The sequence below is a fragment of the Lacerta agilis genome, chromosome 1, assembly GCF_009819535.1.
Source record: "Lacerta agilis isolate rLacAgi1 chromosome 1, rLacAgi1.pri, whole genome shotgun sequence".
NCBI lineage: Eukaryota > Metazoa > Chordata > Lepidosauria > Squamata > Lacertidae > Lacerta > Lacerta agilis.
In genome coordinates this window covers 83,352,151-83,377,334 of record NC_046312.1, presented here as the reverse complement: position 1 = coordinate 83,377,334, position 25,184 = coordinate 83,352,151, and the positions used below count along the sequence as shown (strand labels likewise).

At 46.7% G+C, this 25,184-nt stretch overlaps 2 protein-coding genes across 13 annotated transcripts in view; one reads left to right on the top strand and one right to left on the bottom strand.

Moving 5' to 3' along the window:
- TTLL4 (tubulin tyrosine ligase like 4) overlaps positions 1 to 11,427 on the bottom strand; it is a 30,908-nt gene extending 19,481 nt beyond the window's left edge. For 3 of the 7 annotated variants that reach the window (XM_033160412.1, XM_033160421.1, XM_033160429.1), the window contains exons 1-2: positions 11,295 to 11,408; positions 1,818 to 3,291 (exon numbers count right to left, since the gene is read on the bottom strand). In XM_033160412.1, coding sequence (XP_033016303.1) covers positions 1,818 to 3,217 — 1,400 coding nt within the window. In that variant the 5' untranslated portion in view covers positions 3,218 to 3,291; positions 11,295 to 11,408. Of the gene's footprint in view, positions 1 to 1,817; positions 3,292 to 4,926; positions 5,022 to 11,294 lie in introns of all 7 variants that reach the window. The other 4 variants (XM_033160392.1, XM_033160403.1, XM_033160374.1 and 1 more) reach the window with 2 other exon arrangements.
- A 15-nt stretch (positions 11,428 to 11,442) lies between these two features.
- ZFAND2B (zinc finger AN1-type containing 2B) lies at positions 11,443 to 24,295 on the top strand. 6 transcript variants are annotated; one of them, XM_033160470.1, is made up of 11 exons: positions 11,443 to 11,543; positions 12,128 to 12,234; positions 15,509 to 15,603; positions 17,015 to 17,146; positions 18,076 to 18,227; positions 18,533 to 18,637; positions 19,533 to 19,608; positions 21,398 to 21,474; positions 22,068 to 22,152; positions 22,456 to 22,458; positions 22,992 to 24,295. In XM_033160470.1, exons 2-11 carry the CDS (start codon positions 12,180 to 12,182, stop codon positions 23,028 to 23,030), a joined length of 819 nt encoding a protein of 272 aa, XP_033016361.1. In that variant the 5' UTR covers positions 11,443 to 11,543; positions 12,128 to 12,179; the 3' UTR covers positions 23,031 to 24,295. The 6 variants fall into 6 exon arrangements, with proteins under 6 accessions (XP_033016361.1, XP_033016351.1, XP_033016369.1 ...); XM_033160460.1 differs by lacking the exon at positions 11,443 to 11,543 and adding an exon at positions 11,721 to 11,826 and having other exon boundaries at positions 12,125 to 12,234; XM_033160478.1 differs by lacking the exon at positions 11,443 to 11,543 and adding an exon at positions 11,728 to 11,826.
- The last annotated feature ends 889 nt before the right edge of the window (positions 24,296 to 25,184 follow it).

Here is a 25,184-nt window from a genome sequence, read left to right as displayed (position 1 = left end):
ATTGGAATAATTGACATATAGAAAGGTGCCACTATTATAAACATTAACCCATGTTAGTGATAGAAGTGGTGTGGAGAAAATGGGAGGAATAGTGCAAGTGGCAAATTTTGGACTTGACATGTGACATACTTGTCAAAACAATGGACTACCAGTGGTAAAGCAGAATTGTCATCTGATTCGAGAGACATTTTGGAGACAGTGAAGGCTGTAAAACCATCCAGGGCATATCAAACACTGATTGATGACCAAGCTTACATATACTTACATCATAGGAACAATTTGCTACTAAGTTCTTTAGCATATTCTACTATATCAAACACAGTCCTTATCATAAGAAAAGTGTGCTGGCCCCAGGGGTGTCCAACCCTGAGGACTCCAGGTGGGATAACCAGGAACTCACCCGGGGCCGAGTGGGGCGTGGTCAGCAGTCCAACAGGGGGTCAGTCCGGCAAAAAGCAAGGCAGGAAGCGGGGCAAGGTACAGGTCGGGATCAGGTATGAGGACACAGGCAGGCACACAGTAGCAACTGTGTTGCTCACACAAGTTGAGGCTGGGGCTGGCTGGCTTTTATCTGCCCCGAGGCATAGGGCGGCCCCGATCCTCTGGTGACTCGCCTCTCCTTCTGGCCTGGAGGCAAGCACTCCTCCTGCAGGAACTTAGTTCCCTTTGCCTCTCTGCCCTGAGCCTCTGCAGCTCAGGAGAGGCTGGTGGGTTACTGGACCCAGGGGCAACCTCAGCTTCTTCTGACAGGGCTGGGAGTGGAGCACCTGCAGGCAATGGGTCCTCCCTCCCAACAGGAGCCAGAGGAGACTCAGCAGATGCCTGCACCTGAGGATCCAGCACAGGTGAGGACCCTTCAGATTCAAGCCCTAGCCCTGGCTCTGGGGGTTCTGGAGGCGGGGAATCCTGTGCAGGCTGGGATCCCTCAGGTTCAGCATCTGAGTCTGAATCCCAGGCCATCACAAAAAGGGTGGTTAACCTCCAGGTGCTGTTGGACTCCAAAACCCATCAGCCCCAGCCAACTAGGCCTGGGCGATATATCAATATATTGCACAAGGCCGGTATGAGGAGCAGACTGCAAAGTTGGCTTCACTCAGCAGTATATCGCTGGTGAAACCGCCACTGCTCCTGAGTCCCTCTGCTAGTAATGCTCGCTGGAGGAAGCCAAGACTCTTGACTCCCTCCAGCAGGCACTGCCAGCAGAGGGACTCAGAAGCAGCAGGGACTCAATAAACCGCTGAGTGAAACCGCCATTCCACTCTGCCCTCATATTGTGTAGAGGGGGAAACAAGCTTCATTGGCAAGGCATTGATACAACTTATTCCTCCCTCTGCATCTTTGAACTGCTTGACTGAGGCGCGTGTGGTTGTCGCTCTGCTTAGCTGAGCACTTGAAGGATCCCCCAGCCCGGTGCTGGCTCCCACACAAGCGGGGGGAGTACCGGGGATGGCACTGCTGGGGAATGGGAGCCTTCCCGCACCCCAGCTGAACCGTCAAACAAGCTGCATTGTCCTAGCCTGCTAGGCGCTACGGTGAAACCACCTCAGTTCCCACAGTGAGAGCTGCAGCAGTTTCACTGGCTGAGGCCAATGTAGTTTGTTTTTTCAACCATGTGGTATATCACCAGACCACAATGTTTGGCTGATGATATACCGCAATGTTGAAAAGCTGATATCACCCAGCCCGACAGACATCATGGCCAATGATTATGGGATTATAGGAAGTGTAATCCAGCAACACTTGGAGGGCTACAGGTTAGCAGTACTGAAAGGGAAACACTAGCCCACCCCAACAGACATATTTGCCAGAGTACTTACTCGGTCTCTTTCACAGTAATAGGGTTCCCCCATTTTGTATCCGTGCCTAACTGAAGAGAGGAAATTTTGGTCTCTACCTCAGAGACTGTAGTCCGTGGGGACAGCTCTGTTTTCACCACTTGTTCTCCAGCATTTACAGAGGTGTGGTTGACAGTCTGACTCAAGGCGCAGTGGTTGGAAGGTTCAGGATTTGAGGCTAAGAAACGAACATCAATGCGTTTAGTGCAGACATCGGCAGCTTCTGTGACCATAAGGCTCTGGTGGCGGCTACCAGGCTCCAGACTTGGGGAGGTGGCAGCTGGTACGTCCTTTGGAGTGATCTGTGCTACTATGTGTGGCTTCCATCGATTGAAAAGACTGGAGTGGAAGTTTGCATTCATAAGGCAAGAGCTGTCAATGCGGTGACCAAATTCGTTGTAGGTGCTAACCTTCCGGATCCCACTCGCAGTCAGCTTCCGCATAGCTTCCGACAACCGCACATCTTGCTCTTTCAGGTTCTGAGACCTGTTCTCACCATCTTCGAGTCGCCAGGAGGGCCGTTCCACTTTGAGAACCACACCATTGTGAATGGCCGAGCGAGGAGATTTGGCACTGGGTTGCTCAAGAGTTATGCCACTGCTTTTCCCAAGCTTTCTTTCAAGGTTCGCAGGAGATCCATCTCCATTTCCACCAGAGTGGGTCCAAGAGAAGCCAATAGGTCGTGACAAGCCTTTTAGCTTCTTATTTTCTGGTGGCAGCGGTTGGTGGTACTGCTGCTGCTGCTGCAAAGGCACTTTTGCACTAGTTGGCCGAAGGAAAGAGTTATTGTTTAGCACTGGCCTGTATGAATTGGAGTTTTGCTTCCCTGAGCTTAGGGGGAACCCCTTTGACACCGGATTCGAACAGTCAGCAGCAGTATTCGGCATAAAGAATGGGTCTATGGCTGAGGATGTCATAGTGTTGTTGAGAACAGAGCGATAGGCAGGGAGCGGAGCACAAAGAGGTTTCTTCTCCAAAGAAGTTGGCTGCAAGCAGATGGACTCAAGCCTCCGATAAGGCTTGTGTCTGAAGTAAGAACGTCGGTAGAGCAAGGTGCTTCCGAGGAAGTTTGGGAGAGTGTGGGGCAGAGGTGGAGGTGAAGTCAGGAACGTTGTCTCACTACATAACGACTCTGGGTACAAGAGGCGGGGACGCTGGGAAGAAATCCCTGAGTGGACCGATTGGAGGTCCTGAAAATTGGTCACATGTTTCTGTTCCAGCTGCCAAATGGGCTTCACCTGCTGCTTAGCAAGGTACCAGGCCTTACTCTCGTGAAGCTTTGATGTGAGTGGCGGCACCGTCAGCCCTGGTGCAATGCCCACCTGGAACTGGTTTCCCCTCTTGAGGCCAAGGCTATAGGCTTCTGGCCCTACAGAGGCCATGTAGAGCCATCCCACACCCTCAGTGAGTACAGCTGGTGAACCGGAGTCAGAGCGGCATCTTCACCATGACCAGCCTGAAAGAAAGAAACAAACACACATGTGAACTTTACGAGGCCCAAAGGAAGCACTCCATTCAATCTCTGTTGTCATTGGCAAGATGACTAATGAAAGACAGTGCCATCAAGGCTGAGAAAAAGACCAGACTACAGCATACAAAGGACCTGTATTATTATTTTTCAGTAGACATCTGAAGGCAGCTCTGTATAGGGAAATTTTTAATGTCTGATGTTTTACTTTGTGTGTGTGTGTGTGTGTGTTGCTGGAAGCCACCCAGAGTGGCCTGGGCAACCCAGATGGGTGGCATGTTGTTGTTGTACCACCAGGAAGGTTTGTGGTACAGGGAAGAACAGCCAGAAAAGGGCTTTTTTTCCTATGTGAGGGGATGGCACGGGAATGAGGTTAACAACATAAACTGTTGTTCATAATGCAAATAAGCTAGCAATAGTTGCTCAGTATTCCTGCTTGCACCTTTGTGTTTCTTATTCTCATGCAGGATTCTTCCATCCACCAGGTCTTTTACATTTTACACAACATAAAGCCTAGAACCAAGAACAGAATTAGACATAAGAGCAGAACTTTGTTTATTATACCTAGCTCCAGCACTATAGGTTCTTCACTTGGTTACCCAGCCACACAACAAATCCTTCTGGAGCTGTTGCAAAAGAGCTTGGGAATGGAAGCCCCAAGGTTCAGAGTTTGCCCCCCCCAAAAAAGGATGAGCATATAACTCAGTCATTTTTCTAAGCAATTTTGTCCTCCACCCCAGTCTTGCCAGAATACAGAGCAAGCAGTTGGAACAAGAGCACACGCAGTTTGAAAAACAGGCATGTCTACAAAATCAAGCTACATGTTGCAGAAGATGACATGGGGTGCTGATAAGCAGCAAGGTGACATTTCGATAGCCAAAGGGGTATTGAACCAGTGATAAACTTCATGCTAGAAAGCATTTCCTTCCTGAAAATATCCAGACCTAGTGTTGGGGGTGTTTGCTAACCTACGTTCTGAGATTAAATGGATTCCTTTGCCCTTTTCATTACATAGTGTATACATATAATATTGGGAATCAGCTTTCCTACCCAAAGAAAATCTGACATTTAAATTGCCAGGTTCCTACTGGAGACTGGCTGTTTCCTCACAGCAGATGCCTGCTGACTCATCAAGGCAGTGCCGAAATTCAGTCTGGGTTTCAATCAAACAAAGAGCCAAGAGAGGCAGGAGGAGGCACAAGCAAAACACAGTCCAATCCTGGCTCTAAAATAACATTCACCCATTTTATCCAGCAACCTGAATAGCAGGGGATTAGCAATGAGGCTTCCCTCAACATGCCCCTTTCACCTTTTGTGCTAGGATGCTTATCAGGCAATCTTGTTAAACAGATGCTAGTGGATTTGAAGGCAGGGAGAGGAAGAAAAATGTCACAGCATACATATGAAAGAAACTAAAATGCCTACAACACCTATTGAGCCAGAGAGGTGTATTGACATCCATTTCCTTGTAAAATGGCTGGTATTTAATGCATTAAACAACAAAATTAATGGATCAAACATACCCTCAAACAGAAGTGAACTTGCTCAGCTAGAAAGACATGCCACCCTAGAGCAGACTGCTCATGTGATAAGCCCTTTAGGTTATTTGGGGACAGTGCTGACCTTGTACAACCAGTAGCAGCTCACAGAATTGGCAGCAGTGTGGATCTCCAGTGTACTAGGATGCAGACGTGGTGTTGCATGGTCTTCTAGACAGCCTGAAAAGGATCTATACCAGACATCTTGTCTCTAACTTGATTAAAAAACATTCTTTTGGCTGGACATACTTTGGGCTCTTAGCAGTTGACTTCTCTCACAAAAAATATTGTTGTCCCTGAAGTTTCACTTCACCGTTATTATGTTCCGTTCCTACCACCAGTACAGAGCCAACAGACAGCACTAACCTTTGTTCTGACAACAAGCTTCTATGCTATCTCAAAGCAAACTGCCTCTCTGCCAAAAGAACTGTCAACACCCATAACATTCTAGAACAGCACTTTGTCTACCATTCTGGCTACATGCTGAAGTGTGATGCACAACTCCTGCCCTCCTTCAGGTCATCTGTCATATCAAGAGCACCATCCTGCGGGGCTATCCTAGAACCTCCCCCCATCCTAAAATTGTAAAGTTTATCAAAGGTTAGTGTACTTGAGAACTGTAATAAAAATTAGGTTCAACCCCAGAAGGGAGTCCATGAACACGGGGGAGAGCCTTAGTAGGGCTCCCCTCCTCTCAGGAGCACTTATGAATAAATAGAGACGATACAGAATCTCCCAAAGCAAGGCGGTTGCCCTTTATTAGAACTGCTGCAGCAGGGTGTCTTTGCAAGCAAAAAGACCCCGAACAAAGGTGCACAAGTTCCTATATAGACTTTTGAAATCCCCCCCAGCTCAAGACCACCCCTCCATACATTAGAATTACATCACAAATTGGGAGGGTCTGGTAGCATCTTGGACCCTGCCCCCATGTCTCCTCTCGCCCTCCACAAAAAACCCATCAGGTGAAACAAAAGACATTTACATTTCCCTATCTCCCAGCCAAGTTAATCACACCCTTTTGTCTGACACAGGTATCAGGATGCCAGAGATTATCACTCAGGCAGAGGTCTGCTGAATAGCTGGAGGGGCAACCCCCCCTTTGTTCCTGAGACAAAGAAATACTTGGTCAGTTGGGAGTGAGGCCTGTCTTCCTGTGCTGGTTTTCAGACATGTGGCCTTATTTGTTTTGGTACATTAATAACAATTATTATATATAAATAAAATACCTTAAAATTCTTACAACAGAACCAAGAGGTGGGAAGTGATACTGTTACTCATTGCAAAAGGACCTTCCATCCTCCCTCCCATGAATTGCTGATACAGCTATGATGGTGTTCAGAAGGCAGCACTTGATACATTGATACATTGCATGTATTGGATTACAAAGTCTACACCCAACAACAAACTCCAATCTGTAGTGACATCTAAACCCTACACACAGATTAGGGCAAAAACAAAGACTACGCTGAGTTACTAGCACTTGGCAAGATAGAATTTCATTTTGTAAACGTGTTGCTTGATATCCACCAGATACTGTTCCTCAGGCATGTTCTGAAGGCTGATTAATCCTCAAGGTAGTTTGAGAGACCAGAAACCAGAAAGAGCAGAGAAATGAGATTATACAATTTCAAACACAGAAAATTCTCCAGGGTCTGTCTATCCCCTCTCCAGAACCATTCCTATACCCAAGAGGCTCATCCAACCTAGTTAAAAATTCAATTGAAATAGATCCATGAAGGATAGGCCCTATGGTGAAGGGAAATGGTCCACTTCAAGTTATAATTTTTGATGCAACATTAAAAGGCAAGCAACTGTCTTAAAAGCAGGATACCTGAAATATCGTCTTACCTCTCTTACGTACCCAAATGATCACTGTACTCTGCAAGCGAGGGCCTCCTGCAAATACCATCTTATCAGGAGGTATTTAGTGTGGTGACACCTACCCTTAGGAATTCCCTCCCCTTGAATATCAGATAGCTTGTCTCTTTTGTCTTTTGGATGCCTACTCAATACCTTCCTCATTCAACCAGCCTTTTAAATTGAGATATTTCACTGTCCGAATCCATTTTGGAATTATTTTTATTGTTTTATCACTTGTTGTTTGCCATTCTAGGCTCCATTGGGAAGAAGAGTGGGATACAAATTCAATAAATAAAACCACCTTATAAAAAGGGCATCAGGAAAAAAGCACACCCTAAAAAAATACACAGAACACACTTTTTATACATACTATACATGTTCAACAGGGCTTGCTCCTAGGTAAGTGTGTTGTTTCAAACGCCATACCACCTCCTCCCTCTCTCATCACCTAATCAGTTCGCATTCTGCCCAAATAATTTTGGCAAATCAAAAGCATAGAATTCTATCAAGACATCTGAACATCTCCCTGTCTTCAATTGAGAGCCAGTTTGGTGTAGTGGTTAGAAGCGGCAGACTCGTAATCTGGGGAACCGGGTTCGTGTCTGCACTCCTCCACATGCAGCTGCTGGGTGACCTTGGGCTAGTCACACTTCTCTGAAGTCTCTCAGCCCCACTCACCTCACTGAGTGTTTGTTGTGGGGGAGGAAGGGAAAGGAGAATGTTAGCCGCTTTGAGACTCCTTCGGGTAGTAAAAAGCGGGATATCAAATCCAAACTCTTCTTCTTCAATATTATTATGGGTCCGGAGCAATATACCAAGATTCTCTCAACAGCACTTTCTTCCACGCATCTCATAACTGGGCTTTTAAAAGAGATTAGCTATAGCGCTGATACAAATATGGCCCACTGCCAAAAAACAGCTACAGTATGCCACAGAACGATTATGTGAAATTGTAACAGCATACTATGGCAACCCCGGAAGGTTTCACTTGTACTTACAAACAGGATTTGAACAACAGCTGCTGAATTTGGCACAGAACCACCTTTCTTCTTTTCTTGAAAGCACAGTTCCTGCCCCTGTCCCACACATGGGTGGCACGCTGCTCACTTAATCATAATAGCGGTACTCGAATCAAGTCCAGCTTGATTTACGAGGGAAATAAAACTTCAATTCCCATTTATTATTCACAGCAAAGAGCTCTACAATGAGTACTCTCACCATAGTTCTCAGAACTGCCTACTGGTCCGAAAGCTCTTCTAAGAAGAGTTGCACAATAAGCAGCTGCTGGCTTTTCAAAATCTAAATATGGTTAGTAATAAACCTACCAGGATCCCCCCCTCTGTTTTCAAAAACAGCATAAGGCTGCATTAACTCATTCTATTGCCCCCATCCAATGAACTACCACTACAAATGCTACTCCAAAGGTTCTCTCTTCTTCTATGACCGTACTAAAGATTTTAAGGAGTGGTGTGCTTTTCACTCTAGTGCAAAAGCTCACCATCAGGCCACCAGAACATTAAACTCAAAAGCCTGTAACGGGATTCTGCTTGGAATTGCTTGTTTGAGTCCTGACAAATGAATTTTGAAGGTGGGTTGCATTTTCTCTCACCCCAGCCGATAGTAAAAGAACACTCACCTGTCTGGGCATTTTTATACCAAACATTCATTAAGAACAAGTAGCTATCTGGTCCTGAGTTGCCTCCCCACCTTTCCTATTTCATCTCCCTACCGGTATGATCGTACCGTATCTCCCCTCTAACTCTCTGCAGAGCTGCTTGTCTTTTCCAGCATCGGCTCCACACTAGTAGTGCATACTGTACTTCCAACTATTTACCCTTTCAAACACTACTTAAATTGGTTTTACCGCAGTTTAGACATTAAGGTTTCTTGCCCAAACCCCTGGGAGAAGGGTACTGAAGTCTCTAAAGCAGATCATGAATTCACTTGTAGTTAAGTTCTTGCGTTGCTTTGAAGCACTTTGCATACATTATCTTAATGAAATGTCTCACAATCATCTTGTAAAATAGGACAGTATTGTTTTCCCGATATTGCAGATATGGGGAGACCAAGAAATCACAGCTTGCCTAAGGCCACTTGGTTATTTCATCAGAGAAGTTGCCTTAGCCCTTCTCTTTACCTAGAGTACTCTAACTCGTGCTCTTTCTTCTAGCCATGAAATTCATAACACCCAAAGGCATCTGCCAGCTTTCAGTTTGTCAAGACACTTCCCCCTTCTTGAGTCTTTCCTCAGGATCCACCTCTGCAATAAAGTATTTCAATAAGTACCTATCTCCTAGTCCCCTCTTGGTCATCTTTACTATTCGCACATGTCCCTACCCAAGTGTTATTCATGGAATGTAGACTGTAAAATCTTGAGCAGGGACTATCCTTTGCATATTCTGCCTAGCACTAAGCACACTGCTGGTGTAATATAAATGTTAAATGTTAAAAAATAGTAACAGTGGTAGCACTGCACTTATTGCACAAGACATGTATGCAAACTAAATCCCAAGGCAGACAAGTCAGGTAGACCGATCAATGAACCACAAATAGGTACACATATTTTCTTAACAAGAAGCACTGCTAAACTCAGGAGTACTGAATATCAAATGCTGAGAACAATAAGAGAGAGATTTTGCCTTCATGTCATGCTTCTGGATTTCTCAGAGGCTGGACTCTGGGGGAAAGAGGATGCTGAACTAGACAAACCAAGTTGGCTTGATCCAGCAAGCTGTTTAACAGTGGAATGGTTTCCCTCGGGAGGTGGTGGACTCTCCTTCTTTGGAGGTTTTTAAGCAGAGGTTGGATAGCCATCTGTCACGGATGCTTTAGCTGAGATTCCTGCATTGCAGGAATGACCCCCAAGGTCCCTTCCAACTCTACAATTCTATGATTTTGTTATTCATGCTAAAAAAAAGGTGATTAAAAGACTGTGGCTTATATTCAACTGTAGTGCCTTCCATTTGTGAAAGAGTTTTTGATCCGGCCTCTGCTAATGGAAAGGTGAAACAGCACAGAAGGTGATGTAGGGGGCTACTAGGGGAAATCAATGAAAATAGTCTCTATCTTCCATTAGCAGAGGTCTCTGCTGACTCACATATCCTTCTGAGAATGGAAAGACTCACTTCTGTTCATAGAGGGGCACCATTAGATATATCACCATAGGTTTTGAAAGTCGGCACTGACCACTGTACAGAAAAAATAAGGTTTAGTACTTAAAACTGAAATAAATTGTGTAAGAAACAAACATGCTGGATGAGGTGGAGAAGCATTGTTATATACTTTCACACAACACACTTGGAAAAATCCTTGTACAAGAACAGCAATCAGAGCAGAGCTGCAGGACTGTTGTCTTGCAAGAAACTGAATCATGAACACATCACAGACAATGACTGGGACAGTCCAAGACAGCAGAAAATGCAGAGTAAGGGAACCTTGGTTTTTAGAAACACATTTTACTCAATGATGCACTAGGAATATATGACAAAATAAAGCAATATGTCAGTCAATACAATAAAATGGAATGTCTTCAAGTTGTACTACCCACAACTGTTAAGAGTTACCTGACTAGAAAGCAAAGGTGCATATTATTTCAGCTATTTTGCACAGATGACATAGTTCACTTCAAGAAACAGAGTGCAGCACATGTCACCTGCTTTCCAAACTCTGAGATTGGACCATTAATATACTGAACTACACATATATTTCAAAACCCTCAATGTTGCAGCTAGCATGAGCAAATGGAATCAAGGTCACACCATTAGCAACTGTAAAAGGTGTGTGTGTGTGTGATGTAATGACCTAACAGACTAAAGGATGACTATGACCAAACCGGACATGCTTTAAGAGAATACTGTTTATTGACAGATAAGATGTAGCATAAAAATAAACAAGTGATTATATCAAACTAGCAGCTAAAAAACTGACAAGATGGAGAAACTGGTAAAATGTTTGCCAACATAGGCGCTCCACGCATGTAACACGTGAACTGGCCCACCCACGAATAGAACTAGTTCACCAGCAGAGCAAGTCTACCATTGAGCTGTGAACTCCAAACAAGGGTCTGATGTTTGGAGATAAAACCTGAACAAGAATGGAAGATCAATCCTTGAACGCTTCACCACTAAAACACCCCCAAGGCCAGGCGTTCACACGACCATGTTTTTTCTGTATTGAGCCTGATGAAGGGCTGCTCCGAGACCTGCCCCCATGAATTCATCTCAACCCCCCCCCCCCATTCCATAAACCTAGAAGAAATAAGACAGAAATATAGCTTTCCCCAACCCGCCATCGGGGATGTGGGGAGGAGGAAGACTGGCGGTCCCCACGTGTCGACGTTGCCTGGGGCAAAAAAAAAAGGCGCTAGAGGGCGAGAGCCTTTCGAGTGAGCTCAGTCGGCGGAGCGCGTGTCGTCTCGCGCGCGCCTCGTGTGAGCGCCTGAGAACAAGAGCCCGGCACGTAACTCTCGCTCTAGGGCAGGACCGGGGACGCCTGGGCGCGGAGTCCAACACTCTCGTGAAGGGAGACGGGGAGGGAGAGACAAGCGAGGGTTAACCCGGCGCTGGTGGCCACAGGGCCCCACTCCCCACTTACCGGCTCCGGGGCGGGCGGTGGCTTGGCCCCCTCTAGCCCAACCCGAACCTCCCGCCGTCACCATAGAGACACTTCCGTCTAAGGCGGGACCAGAATGCCGCGTGTGGCGACTTCAAGCGCAACCCGCCCCACTCCCCTCACTCAAGCGTATGAGGGACGCCGACGGAACTGCCCCGCATAAGGAAAAAGCGGGAACTACGCAACGCGTGACTTCAGCTACCGTCATACACCGCGCCATTCCACTTCTAGGCGAGTAGAAGGCGGCTTCGGCTCGAAGAAGCGCGTCCAGAGTTCTACTACATTTCCCAACATTCCGCGGTGCTAAGGCAAACGGAGCTCCTTCCCGGAGGCGGGGCGCGGGGCGGAGCTACTGAGAAGGAATGTCTGATTGATTTTCTCGAATGTCCATAGCATGGCCATATGGGCCTTGCACAATGACGTCACCGAGCCTAGGAGCGGAAGTGGGTGGGGTGGGAAGAGCCAAGGTTTCCTTGTTTGCAGCAGAGAAGGCGGAGTCTACCTGCTCTTTTTGGTACTGATCTGTCCCCCTCCCTGCTTTCTCCTGTTTTCTTCATGGGTTATTTTCCCTCCTTCCTGCTATGTGGCTTATCTTTAGCCAACAATGCTGTTCTCCCTTCTCTTTCCACACCGTTTGTGTGCTATGCTCCCCGCCCCTTCGTTAGCTGCTGAAACACCCATGGGTGCTGCAGCTCCTCCTCCTCTTTCTACTCACTCTGCCCCCGTGGGTGCTGCGGCATCTCCTCCCTCCTTTGGTGACAACTCCCTCCTGTGCTCTGATCCCGCAGTTTCTAACCCTGTTTTCTTCCCAGCAGGTAGGATTATTGCCCCTCATCCCTCGCTGACTCCAGCCCCTCTAGCAGCGCCATGGAGTTTCCAGATTTAGGTGCCCACTGCTCAGAACCGTCTTGCAAGCGCCTTGGTGAGAATCTGTCTTTAGCTGCATGCCCCACATGGACTCCCTTACTTGTTTCTATCTTCCTGGGGAACTGAACTGAGGTCAAGGGACTGGGATTGGGAAGGTTTATAGTTTGGCAGAAGAAGATCTCATGTTGAATCCCTGGACTCTGGGCTGGGAAACGCTCTTGTCAGATCGTGGAGAGTCTTTGGAAGTTTGTGCAAACAGTTCTGAGCTAGATGGACAAAGGTAAAAATGGGTGGGATGGGGTGAGGAGGGATGAAATACTGTGCCAAGGTAGGCAATAAACAACAGCCGCTAAAACAGGGTGAGAAGCAAAACTCTGTTTGCAGCTATGAGACAAATACAGATTAGTCATCAGAATTCTTCCATTCTATCCCCCAATACAAAGAGCAGTGTGGTGTTTCATAACAGGTTGTACTACCAAGTGTGAAAGCCTGGATTTTCTGGGTCTGCTTATGAGTGTGTGTTCTGGGGCTCAGGGGCTGAATAACAAAATTCTTGTTTTTGAGTCAGATTTACCCTTCAACCAAGGGATGTGTTTTGAAGCTAAGTACACTATGCAACAATTTTCTACTGAAATGAACCTTGAGCATGTTGTGGAGCTATGGTTAATGAAAGTGTTAGCAGGCAGGTTTGTGCTGATTTTTTCAAGGGCTTCTGTTTTCTCAACAGTTCATATCTTGTTTTGGTAAGTACTGATGACTTCTAGGAACTAGCTAGAAAATTTCTGAAGTGGTTTCTGTCATCATGCTCAAGTTATGCTGGTAGTATATTGCAGCTTGGATATCATGTCATGTGATGGCTCCAGCATATGCTTTGCACAGCATGTTAAAAGGGCTTGCCTCCATTTAGGTGGTGTGTGAGTGTTGGTACTTGGAATTATGTTGAAAGCTAACAGGTGAGTAGGTGCCTCTCTATGGAGATGCACCCTTGGTATTTTCCAAATGATAAATGATCTTGGTTGCTTCAGTGCTTAAAGTAATGACATAAATTTCATTCCCAGAAGAAATCGAGCAAGTGCTAATGATCATAGCACACTGCACAGTCTTTGTTTTTGTTTTCATTAGCTCTACCTTTAAGGGAAAGGCCACAGCTCAGTGGTAGAGCAACTGCTTTATTATTGATCAAGGTGGCAGAGAGAGTGATGGCAGAGCAGAACTGGAGTTCGTAGAGGATGCAGACGAACAGGATCTATCTCAGGTTGGAATCAGGCACAGTTTTAGGACTGAATCAGCCTTGGTTACTTGGATAGATGATACGTATTGAGAGCAGGAGAAGTGGAATGCGCCTGTGCTTCTGCCTCCCAGTCTGTGGCTTTTGAAGCCATTGATTAGTGTCCTCCTGGTACAGCATGGTGGGATGAGTGTTGGGGGCACTTTTTACATTGGCTCCATTCCTACCTACAGGGCTATGTCCGGTGAATAGCACTGAGAGACTGCATCTTTGTCCCATGGTCCTTTTGTTATACTGTGCCACAGGGCATGATTCTGCTGCTGTTTAACATCTATATGAAGCTGTTTGGAGCAGTTCTGTTTCTCCATAACATCTGCGTCACAAGAGGCTGTGTTTGGTTTGGAACATTGTCTGGATGTAGTTGTGGAATGGATGAAGGCAAATGAACTGAGCTTAAACCCTGGGAAGATGGAGGTACTGTGGATAGGTGGTTCCTGTGTCTGAGAGATGAGCCATTTGCCTGTCTGAATGGAGTTACTCTCCCTCTGAAACAACAGGTTTGTGGGTGCTCCTGGATCCACCTTTGTCACTTGAGTCTCAGGTTGCCTCAGTGGCTAGGAGTACATTTTACCAGCTATGGCTGGTGCATCAACAATAGCCATTCTTGGATAGGGATAGCCTGCCTGTGGTATTTCATGCATTGGTAACTTCAGTTCTTGATTACTACCTGTGGGGCTACCCTTGTGCTTGGTTCAGAAGCTCCAGCTGCTGCAAACTGCTGTGGGTGGGCTGTTGGTGGAGGCAGGAACATAACCCTGGTGCTTTGAAAATGTATACTAGCTGGCTACATGTTACTGCGTCAGGGGCACAGTTCTTGTATTAATTTGCAAGACCCGTAGCTACTTGGGTCTAGGATATCTTAGCTGGTCCCCTACATCCCTGTCTGATCACTGAAATCTTTCAGGGAATCTCTGTTGGTTGTCTCCCATGGTTCAGATGCATGTTTCGTAACTACTAGAAGCTGTGCATTCCTTATAGTGAGCTAGGTTGACTCAGTATAAAGGCAGCTTCCTTTGCTACCTGTCTCATATGAACACATCCCTTATGCCAAGAATGGAAAATTTATGGTCTCTCATATGTCGCTACTTACACCACCCCTAGCCATTGGCCACACTGGGGATGGAATGGAAGTTGGAGACAAACAACATCTAGAGAGTCACAGGTTTCCTCACTTCTACCTTACCCAGCCACTCTCCCATACATGAAAACCAATTGTCTAGCTTCAGGGAATCACAGATAATAACATTAACACTGGTGCTTTTTAGCTAGAAAATACTAGTTGTGTTTGCATGCTTCAGACAGAAAGGATTGTACCCCATCATGCTGATGCAAGAAACTGCCTATGGTCAGGGATTGGGATCCTTCTGGGGGTGCTACCTAGGATGAAATGTAAACTGCCCTGTTATGCGCTTTGAAACAGGTCCCACTGTTTGTGCCAAGGAAGATTAGATATGGGGTTCACACACCCCAGTGTTTGTTGAAGTAGGAGCCCTCCTACTGTGTAGAACTTGGTGTGGGTGTGTGTGGGTGTGTGGGTGTATGTGGGTGTGTGTGTTTGAGAACATTTTGCTTTGTTGTCCACAGTCTTTTATTGCACGCCAAGTTTTTCTCTACCAACTCAGCCACCTGCCATGCAATCTGGCCCTGGCTCTGTTTCTCGATAAGACAAAAATAAATGCACTTTCTTCCTATCCTATTTGTAGAAGCTTTTTCCTAGTTCTCTTTATTTGAAGAGACCTGGGGAGAATTGGATATTAGCTTGTTACTTGAGCCCAGCAGTCAGGGGTTGCAGAAGGGGGTAGCCTGCATCTTTTTTTTCCTAGTTGCATACCTATTTGAGTCTGTGTTAGTCATCAGTTACTATGGCATCGTCATTGTGCTCAGATCTTTTCTCACCTTTCTAGTATGCTCTTGGGAGGTTGCATATCCAGTGTGTTCTTGGCACGTACCCTTAAAATAAAGGATATCTAGCAAGTCCCGTGTAGGGCTGCAGAGACGACAGCCGCAACTCTTCATTGTATTGTCTTTTCCTGCCCCTCAGATTTCCTCCCCCTGAAATGTGATGCTTGTGAACAGCTGTTTTGCACTGACCACGTTGCCTACGCCCATCACAACTGCACTTCGGCTTACAAGAAGGTAAGTGAAACTTGGAGGGGACAGTCTGGTCGCTCACGGCACTCTGACGCATCAGCTGTAGATGCCCTCTCCGCGTTCATGAAACACACTGACCTTGTCTATGCCAAAGGGTGGAATTTGTCCTGCTGCAGAGGAAGCTGTTTCTTTTCAAAATTTGAGCATTTTCTGGAAGTGCTTCTTATTGGGACTGACTGTTGGTTTGTTGTTGTTACTTCAGTTATTTGTTCAAAGGCTCCCTGCATCATTAAACACCTATAATTAGAAACATTATGAAAGCTGTTTGGAAACAATCAACATTCTCCCAGCCAATGATTTCAGGGTTGCCAGGAATAGTAGGTTTCAGAATCAGATAGCTGAGTAAACAGGACAATTTAAAAATTCCTTCTGAAGGTTAGTAATGATAGAAACAAATACACCTCACCAGGGTGGGCATTCCACAAGTGGAGACCCACCACTGAGCAGGCCCTGTCATGGGTCAATGCCAACCAGTGGCTGTAATGGGATGTTACATTTTAATGGGACGGTGTTCACTCTCTTTAATAGTGAACTTAGGTGGTGAGTGCCAAAAGAAATGGAACCAAAACAGGGCCACTGATGGACAAAATAGATTATTTGGGGAACTCTGAAGATTTCAGAAGTGTGTGATGCGGGTGGCGCTGTGGTCTAAACCACTGAGCTTCTTGGGCTTGCCGATCAGAAGGTTGGCGGTTGAAATCCCCATGACGGGGTGAGCTCCCATTGCTCTGTCCCAGCCTTTCCCAACCTAGCAGTTCAAAAGCATGCCAGTGCAAGCAGATAAATAGGTAGGAAGGTAAACAGCATTTCCATGTGCTTTGGCTTCTGTCACGGTGTCCCATTGCACCAGAAGCAGTTTAGTCATGCTGGCCGCATGATCTGGAAAGCTGTCTGTGGACAAAGGCCGGCTCCCTTGGCCTGAAGCGAGATGAGAGCTGCACCCCATAGTCGCCTTTGATTGAACTTCACTGTCAAGGGATCCTTTACTTTTACCTTACCTATCTATATGTACATCTACCTATCTATATATATCCCAATGGGCAAAAGAATCTCCCCTAACAGCCAGTGAAAAATGCACCTGCTCAGTAGATACAGAATTTTGAATGTCAGTTAGAAAATAACATGGAGATTTGGTGGGGGGTGGATGGAGAACAGAATACTCTCCTTGGAAGGCATGGCCCTCTGGAACCATGAACAGGAGCACACCTTAGGAGATGAGGAGACCTTGCAGCATCTAGTATGCTCTCATATTGAGTGGGCCAGGGGCCATTGTGTAACCTGCTCTCTATCTACTTTTAGCTGATCCTCAAAAAAACCAGGGCTTTTCCCTTTGCAAAAAAAGCTGCAAAACTTTTAGCTGATCCTCAAAACAGCTCTCTATCTGTTCTGTCCCCAGGATGTGCAGGTCCCTGTGTGCCCACTCTGCAGCATCCCGATCCCTGTCAAGCGGGGAGAGATGCCTGACATTGTGGTGGGAGCACACATTGACCAGGACTGCAAATCGGACCCAGCTCAGCGCAAGCGCAAGGTAAGAGGCTGCATCCGTCCTCTCTGCTGCCTCTTGGGGGACACATTGCTTTAAGTCCATCAGAATCAGATAGGTAGACATACAACAGTTGGATGTAACCTTAATTTTGTGTTTTTCTATGCATATAGAAATATAATTTTCTTATAAAATAATATTAAAACATATACACACACAAAATCTGATGTGCCCTGAAGTCTGGATTGTGTGTCCCAGCGGACTCTGGGTTCCACAAGCAGGTGTGGGGCCATTATTCAGTGGTAGAGTGTGTGCTTTCTTACAAAAAAGTACCTGCAATTTCCAGGTCAGGCTGGGAGAGACCCCTGTCGCAAAACCTGCAGAGTCTTTGCCAGTCCATCAGCTAGATCTTGATATAACACAGCTTGCTATGTTCCTATGCAGTGTGGTCCAGATGGTTAAGGGTCCTTTCATGGCAGAGCTGTGAGCAACCCACAGCTTGGGATTTCTGTGGGTCTTTCTCTAGAGGGTATCTGAAGGGCTGGGATAACGGATGAGCTGTGCATCCAAATTGAGTAGCACTAGTTAGTTTAGTCTGGCTGCAGAGTTCAGACTAGCTATGAGCCGAATTGGGGCCAGCCAAGTTAGAAGAGCAAGCTTCAAAACAGGGTTGGGGGAAATGTGTGTCCCTCCAAATATTGTTGGACTGCAACTCCCATCAACCTCAGCCAACATGGCCCATGGTCAGGAATGATGGGAGTTGGATTACCGTAATTCGGATGTAATTTCTCTTGGGTTAGAGGCTTACAGTTTGGCATTTCCTTGTCATTTGGGCAGTCCAGGGCCTCCATGCACACTGCCCAGGCTTGCGCCCCAGAGAGATCATCTGTTGTATGCATTTACAAAGCAGCTGTGTCCTGGGTGCCTTCCCCCCCCCCAACTGTCTTGAATCACAACTCTGTCCATCTGCCTAGATCTTTACCAACAAGTGTCAGAGGCCTGGCTGCAAGCAACGAGAGATGATGAAGGTTCTGTGTGACCAGTGTCAAGGCAACTTCTGCCTCAAGCACCGACACCCACTGGATCATGATTGCGCTGGCCCTGGACATTCCCTCTCCAAGGCAGGGTAAAGGCGGGACAGAGGGCTGGCCTGGGCAAAATGCTTGGCATGTGCCAGACACACGCCTACAGCCATGCAGTAATGCTGGTGTGCATTCTTCAGGAGACAGTGGTTTCCTCCCCATCCTTGGTTGTTCCAGCACATGAGTTGGGGACCTGTGGCCCTCCAGATGTTGATGGTCAACAGTTCACATTGTCCCTGAAACGATAGTGCTGGAGTGGATTCTTGCTAGTCCCCGGGGAAGGGGGAATGGCTTGCTGCAATGGCGAGAGAGGAGCTCCCGTTTCCAAGAGTTGTGTTTCCCATTTCAGGAGTGCCGCGATCGCCAGGGCTCAAAAACCTGCCAAAGCACCTACAAGCACTACACCCAGCAACGGAGCCACGAGAGCTGCTGCAGCTCTGCCAACCTCCAGCAGGTACCATAACTGCCCGAGTCTGCATTGTCCCCTACCCTTTCTTATAGCAGCTAAGCCTACCGTACAGCTTCAGGAGGCATTGCACAGGCAACTCCCAATGGATGCAGGGGTTACATTTCTAGGCATTGTACGTTTCAGTGAATTTCCGCAAATTGGAAACACCATTTTAAAAGCCTGCAAACACCTCATTCCACCCCTGCCCCCTTTTGTGACATTTTTGTGATGTTTTGGGGTCACTTCTGGGTTCGGCGCAATACGCTGTCGCAGTCACGCACATATTGGACACAACTATTGCTCCCTGTAATAGTTTTTATCCCTGACGCTTCCCTACCAATTAACGTTTGTCTCTAAAGGAAGTGGTTCAACCCAACCCATAGATGTCTCATGGCCCTCCAAGCAATTTTTGTCTGCGTGCGACAGCCCAGACAACCAATTTTGACAGTGAAAAGGGGGGGGGGAATAGATGGTAGTGCTCAGGTGGGCGAAAGGATTTTAACCCCTCTGCCTAATGAGGATGCAAATCACCGGCCCACCAGTTAAGCCATCTGCCATCTTCATGGATAGGCTGGTGGGGCTGCGTGTGTGCTTGTATAGGTGTGCGAAAGTGCGGGGTGAGCACACCCATGGCACCCACAGCCTCCAAGGGTTGACCAAGGGTCCTTGGTCCTTGGATGAAAAGAAGTTAGCCAGCCCTGGGCTAAAGACTGTCCAGCAATGTCCTTGAACCCAATGAGCCCCACCATCGCTGTGTATGTGCGTGTTCCAAACCCAGATCCCAGTTTAGCCTTCTCTTCCTGCTCCTTAAGGCTTTAAATTAGACCTTGGGGATTTTCTCTCTCCATCTTCATGCCTCACAAGTAGTGACAGTTGACATCTCTTCTTTTTTTGCACATAGAGCCAGTGAGATGGCAAGAGCACCTCCTCCGCCACAAAGCATATCTCCTCCGGTGGTTGCCCTGCAGAATGGATTGGTGAGTCCTGGCCAGCAAACTGGGCATTTACACCATTAAACACAGTCTGTTGCCTTTCCCATTGCATATATGACACACTCCAGGTAAATGGCTGCAAAGCGTATATTTGTTGTTAGGATCACATTCCAGAATATACTGGGTAGTTTGCATGAAGGAAAACAAATGGCTTGCAAAACTGCCTGCAGTCTTAAGCAGGAAAGAATTGGAATAAGACAGAAATACAAAGTTGTGTGTTTCCTGGTTTAAGAAAGTAATCTGAAAACAGTTTTATCCTAGACCCGCTGAGAATAATCCTCATTGAAATTGATGGTGCTTACTTCTGATATATATACTGTATAGCATTGTCAGTTACACAGATGGGTGCCCCCCCAAATATAAACCTAGAAATATTAGAAATCACCCTCCTCTATATGACATCCTTTTATATAGCCATGTTCAAATATATAAAAGGATGTCATATAGAGGAGGGAGAAAGGTTGTTTTCTGCTGATCCAGAGAAGCGGACACAGAGCAATGGATTCAAACTACAAGAAAGAAGGTTCCACCTAAACATTAGGAAGAACTTCCTGACAGTGAGAGCTGTTCAGCAGTGGAATTTGCTAACAAGGAGTGTGGTGGAGTCTCCTTCTTTGGAGATCTTTAAGCAGAGGCTTGGCAGCCATCTGTCAGGAATGCAATGGTGGTGTTTCCTGCTTGGCAGGGGGTTGGACTGGATGGCCCTTGTGGTCTCTTCCAACTCTATGATTCTATGATTCTAAATAGGTTTAAAAGGACCCAAATGCAGGGTGGATTGGAGCTGACAGGCAGAAACGGGGGATATGCATTTTAAGAAGTTATTATTTGTAAAGAAACAACAAACCTATGAATATTTGCAGGGAAAAAACGTTCTAGTGTTAAAAAGAAGCCAGAGAAAAAGGATGGTGGTAGTTGGGACAAGAAACCCTGGGTGTAACAAGGAGAAGAGTCGTGTATAAGTGTTCAGAATGGAATCCAGTGGGGAACCAAGGACAGATCAGGAGGAGAGGCAAATAAGTAAGAGCTTCAAAAGTGAGAACGGAAATTTTAAGATGAATTACAAATGAAACCAAGAAGCCAGGAAATGGAGAGAGGAATAATGTATTATCTTGTGGGTACCTTCACTTGTAAGCCTCGTCTCAGCTTACAAGTGGACATATTGCTTCATGTCCTTCGTTTAAATATGCATCTGTGAGTGGTCAATGCAGTGGGACAGGGTGGGCTGGGTCCAGATTTGTCCACTGTGGGACTCTTCTAACTGGAAGCACCCAAGGCCAGAAGTGGGGGAGGTGATTTTCTGCTGTTCTTCCTTTCCCCCAGGCCTCGAGAAAGTCTGCTCCAGAGGGTTGGGAAGACAGTATTGGGGACTGCAGGGGAAAGGGGAAGCTGGTAAAAATTCCTTTCCCCCACCCCCAAACTCCCTCTAGTGAAATTCTCCACAGTGGGGTAGAAGAGCTGAAAGAAAATTCACACCTTGCAACCAATGTGTCCTTTTGGTTTGATAGTACATAGGCAGATGAGTCTAAAAAGTTTGGAGCACAAATTTTCATGGCCCTCTAGCGGCTGTGGTGGCTCATTTACCAGAAGTAATGTTTTTAGTGTTAACTCTGGAAGTGTATACTCGATTCTGACCAGACTGTGCGTCCTAGGGCACAATATACACCAGGAGGCTTAGTTTGGTCTTGGCATATGCTTTGCCCTGTACCTATAAGCTGTAAGTTGCTTAGGCTGTTCGCCTCCTCCATGGCAGGCTGAATCTGCTTTTGTGTTTCAGAGTGAGGAGGAAGCGCTGCAGCGAGCCTTGGAGATGTCCCTAGCAGAGGCAGTGCCCACCCAGCCACAACCCCGCAGGTACAGCACGGTTGCGCCAGCCCTGCAGAGACAAGCTGGCTTCAAGATCTTACTGGCGCCACTGTGCCAGGCTGCCTGCTTGGAATCTGCATATATGGGAGACTCTCTGGCAGAGAATGGAGTTTGGGGGGGGGGGAGGCTGTGTTAACATTCATGTGCCCAGAGGACAGTTGACATGAATTCCAGTCCTCTAAGGAGAGCCTGCTGGATGAGGCCAATGGCCCATCTAGTCCAGCAGATGCCTGTGGGAAACCGGCAAGCAGGACCCGAGCTTGAGAGCACTCTCTCCTCCTGTGGTTTCCAGTAAGTGGTATTGAGAAGCATTACTGCCTGCAACTGTGGAGGCAGAGCATAGACTTCTGTGCTGCTTAGGCCCTCACAGCATTAAATATGGATCTAGACGTGGTGAGATCACCGTGTGCACACCAACATACTGACCTCTGCTTGGAGGTTTTTATTATTTAAATGGAATGCAAGTTCTTTTTAAAATAAATCACTCCCCTATCTCGGGAGGAATGTGCCAGGAAGTTGCTGGGGGTACAGACTCTTAATTGTGCAGCATGTCTACTCATCCAATCCTGTGTCTCAAACAGCGCCCAGGAAGAGGAAGACCTTGCACTGGCCCGGGCCCTGTCGGCCAGCGAGGAGGAATACCGGCGGCAGCAGCAGCAGCAACAGGTGAGCAAGATGAGGCGACTCCCACAAAGTCTCTTCTGATCCTCCTCCTGCACATAGACTCTGCCAATCTACCAAGGCTTCCTTGTGAGTAAAAGAGGACAATCTCATCAAGGAAGTCCAATGCCAAACCAACCAACTAGAGCCCAGATCAGATCAGCTGCCTTTAGGGTCTTTTCCTATCAGCTTTTATTGTATATAGAACTCTGGAGGCCGGATGCTCCTAGGTTTGGTAAATGCTTTTAGTTGCAGGGAGGAGTAGGTTAGCTAACTACACTGAATTGTCCTGCCCAGCTTGGGGAGAAGCAGGTATCCCGAAAGGTCAGGCAGACTTGTGCACTGCAGATGATTTTCACATAGATTTAAATATAACCCTTGACCATCAGTCCTGTTTGCAAGTTGGGATTACAGAACGATGGCCCTTTCCCTCTCTCCTTGCAATGCTGTATATTGTCGTCATCCTCTTACTTGTATGCCACTTTCCCAGAAAACGGTGCCCATAGCGGTTTACAACATATCAAGAGAACAATTAAGTATAACCATTATATATATATATATATATATATATATATATATATATATATATATATATATATAAGTTTGGTTTATTTGTATTGTTTTTTAGACAACATGATTTCACAGCTTCAAACAAAACAGGAGAGAGAATAATGCCCATCATTTTATATATAATCATAGAATGTAAAACAGTGTGCTTTGTGCATGTGGGGTGGTGTAAGATTCTTCTGGTCGAAAATGGCCAGTCTGGTCTTGTTGGGCAGGGAGGGAACGATGTGCTGCCCTCTCTGGCTGTTCTTACCCTCAGCATATTTGTGTCCTCCTAGGCTCGAAGCACAAAGCCCTCCAACTGCTGTCTGTCCTGAGCACAGTGAGACGCTATCAGCACGTGGATCGTGCCTGGTCACCATGGTTCTTCTGTCCCTACCTGGGTTACCTCCTTCTGCCGCTCCCTCAGGACTACTAACAATGAACCAAAGGCTGAACTCCCTGCCTAGTCCCCCCCCCTCTCTTTAATACACAGCTGTTGTCACCTTGCACTGTGACCATCAGACACCTTCTGGGGTAGCTGGCAGTATTTCTCCCGCTGGATGGAGCAAGTGGTAGTCCTGGGGTAGGGTTTAGGGTTCCCAATCTTTCCGCCAGAGCCATGGTTGGCAGAGGCCACAGCAGGGGAAAGGGGGAGTGGAGTGGCCGGCAGCATTGGCGTCAGTCGGGTTAAACCTCAAACTGTCAGCCGTGTAGGGGAAGGTCCTACAGCTGTGGGGAGTTTGAAAGAGAGGCCCCCCACTCTCTTAGCCTGTGGCAGTCCCAGAGTTGGGCAGTAGGTGGTGCTAAATGCTTTGTAGAGAGCTTTCTCCCCACCTTATTCTTGGTGCTGCTGGGCTTCCTCTTGCTACCTATCTGTTTAGGGGAAGCCGTGGGTGGGGAGGTGTCTTTTCTAAAGCTGCTCTTGCACAGTTTCTCTGTCAAATACTGGCGCTGCTGCTGCTGCGTCAGAAGCAACAGCAGGGACATTCAAATCATGGGAAGCACAATGCAACGCCCAAGTCCTCCAGGAAGAGGCGGGATTCGTGATAGTCTCAGCGAGCAAAGGAGATCTCTGGGGCCTGTTCCGTGTAATCCCTTTCCCTGCTGAGAAGGCGTGTCAGGATTCTCCCCTTCTCTGTGTTTCCTGACTAAGGCTGTTTCTGCCAGCACCCTTCTCCGAACGTCTGCCAAAGATCAGCCTTGACCGACAGACCGTCCACCGGCTGCCCTATAATGCTAGGGAAGGGAGATCTCCGCTTCCAGTAGACAGCCAGCTTCTCTTAGAATGCATGTTGGCAAAGCTGGCTGGCCCCAAGCTGCACCCATACCTCAGTGACCACATGGATGTCTTTCTTCTGTCTGATGCATGCTTTGATCAGGCACTGTCTTCTACCAGATGTATAAAAAAAGTTTGTTTTTTACAGCCTTGGGCTTCAGCTGTATTATTATTAAAAGTCCCCCCCCCTCCGCATGGGGCCACTTCATCATCCAGCAGTCTGTGCCTTTGCTATATCACCTCCAGTGTTGTGGGAGGAAAGATGCGAAGGCAGGGCATTGTGGGAAAGCTGGTGGGAGCCAATAAACTCACAGATAGAACCAGCTTGTTCTTTGTTTTCCTTTCCAGATTGGGTGGGTGGGTGGGAAGGAGTTGTTTGGGTTTCTCTAAGAAAATGCTCAGCATTTGGGAGTGGGAATAGCAATTCTAGTATACTGTCCCCCTGTGCTGCTCAGGAGTAGCATGGCAAAGCGTGTAGACTAGTCCAGGGGGATTAACTTCATGCCAGGCAATTTTTAAGTCATGATTTATGGTAACAACATTTTCCAGTTGTTTTGTTTTTTAATCAAGTTTCCATTTTGAAATGCATACACTTCCAGAACAAGCATGCACATTATCCGGTTGCCAAAAGAAATAAAATCAATTGATTTGCAGTGAAAGAGAGCTTTTATGCAACCTAAAAGCCTAGTTCAAATCCTTTGGTTATGCAAGCCAATATTATTTGCTGAAAGACCAGACTTGCTCTCTTTTTCTTCTCTCTGTACGCATGCATGGATACTAAGGAAGATGTTTTGCTTAAAGGCTGACGCACGCTGCTCTGAAAGTAAAATTTTAGAATTGGACAAAAGGGCATGGATAGGATTGGGCTGCAAGGGCCTTCTAAAATTTCATAAGCAAGGGCTCATAGTGGGCAAAATGAGGTTCATTCAGGACTTGGGCAATAGCCCAAGTGGTAGAGTTGTATATGTTCATAACTTGAAACTGAACACATTGCACAGCTCAGGTAGTTGGATAGCATGCGGTTGGAAAATACAGTAGCTCAGTGGATGATTAGGATGGCATTTCTTGGCTCCTCATGCCTTGGATAACCCTGGATCCAGGAAGAAGCCCACAATCATAAATGCAATATTTTATTTTTATATTTGTTTCCTACATAGAAGTGCACCTGAAGTATCAGGTGACAGCTGTGTTCAGTTTTTGGTAGGTGTGATTA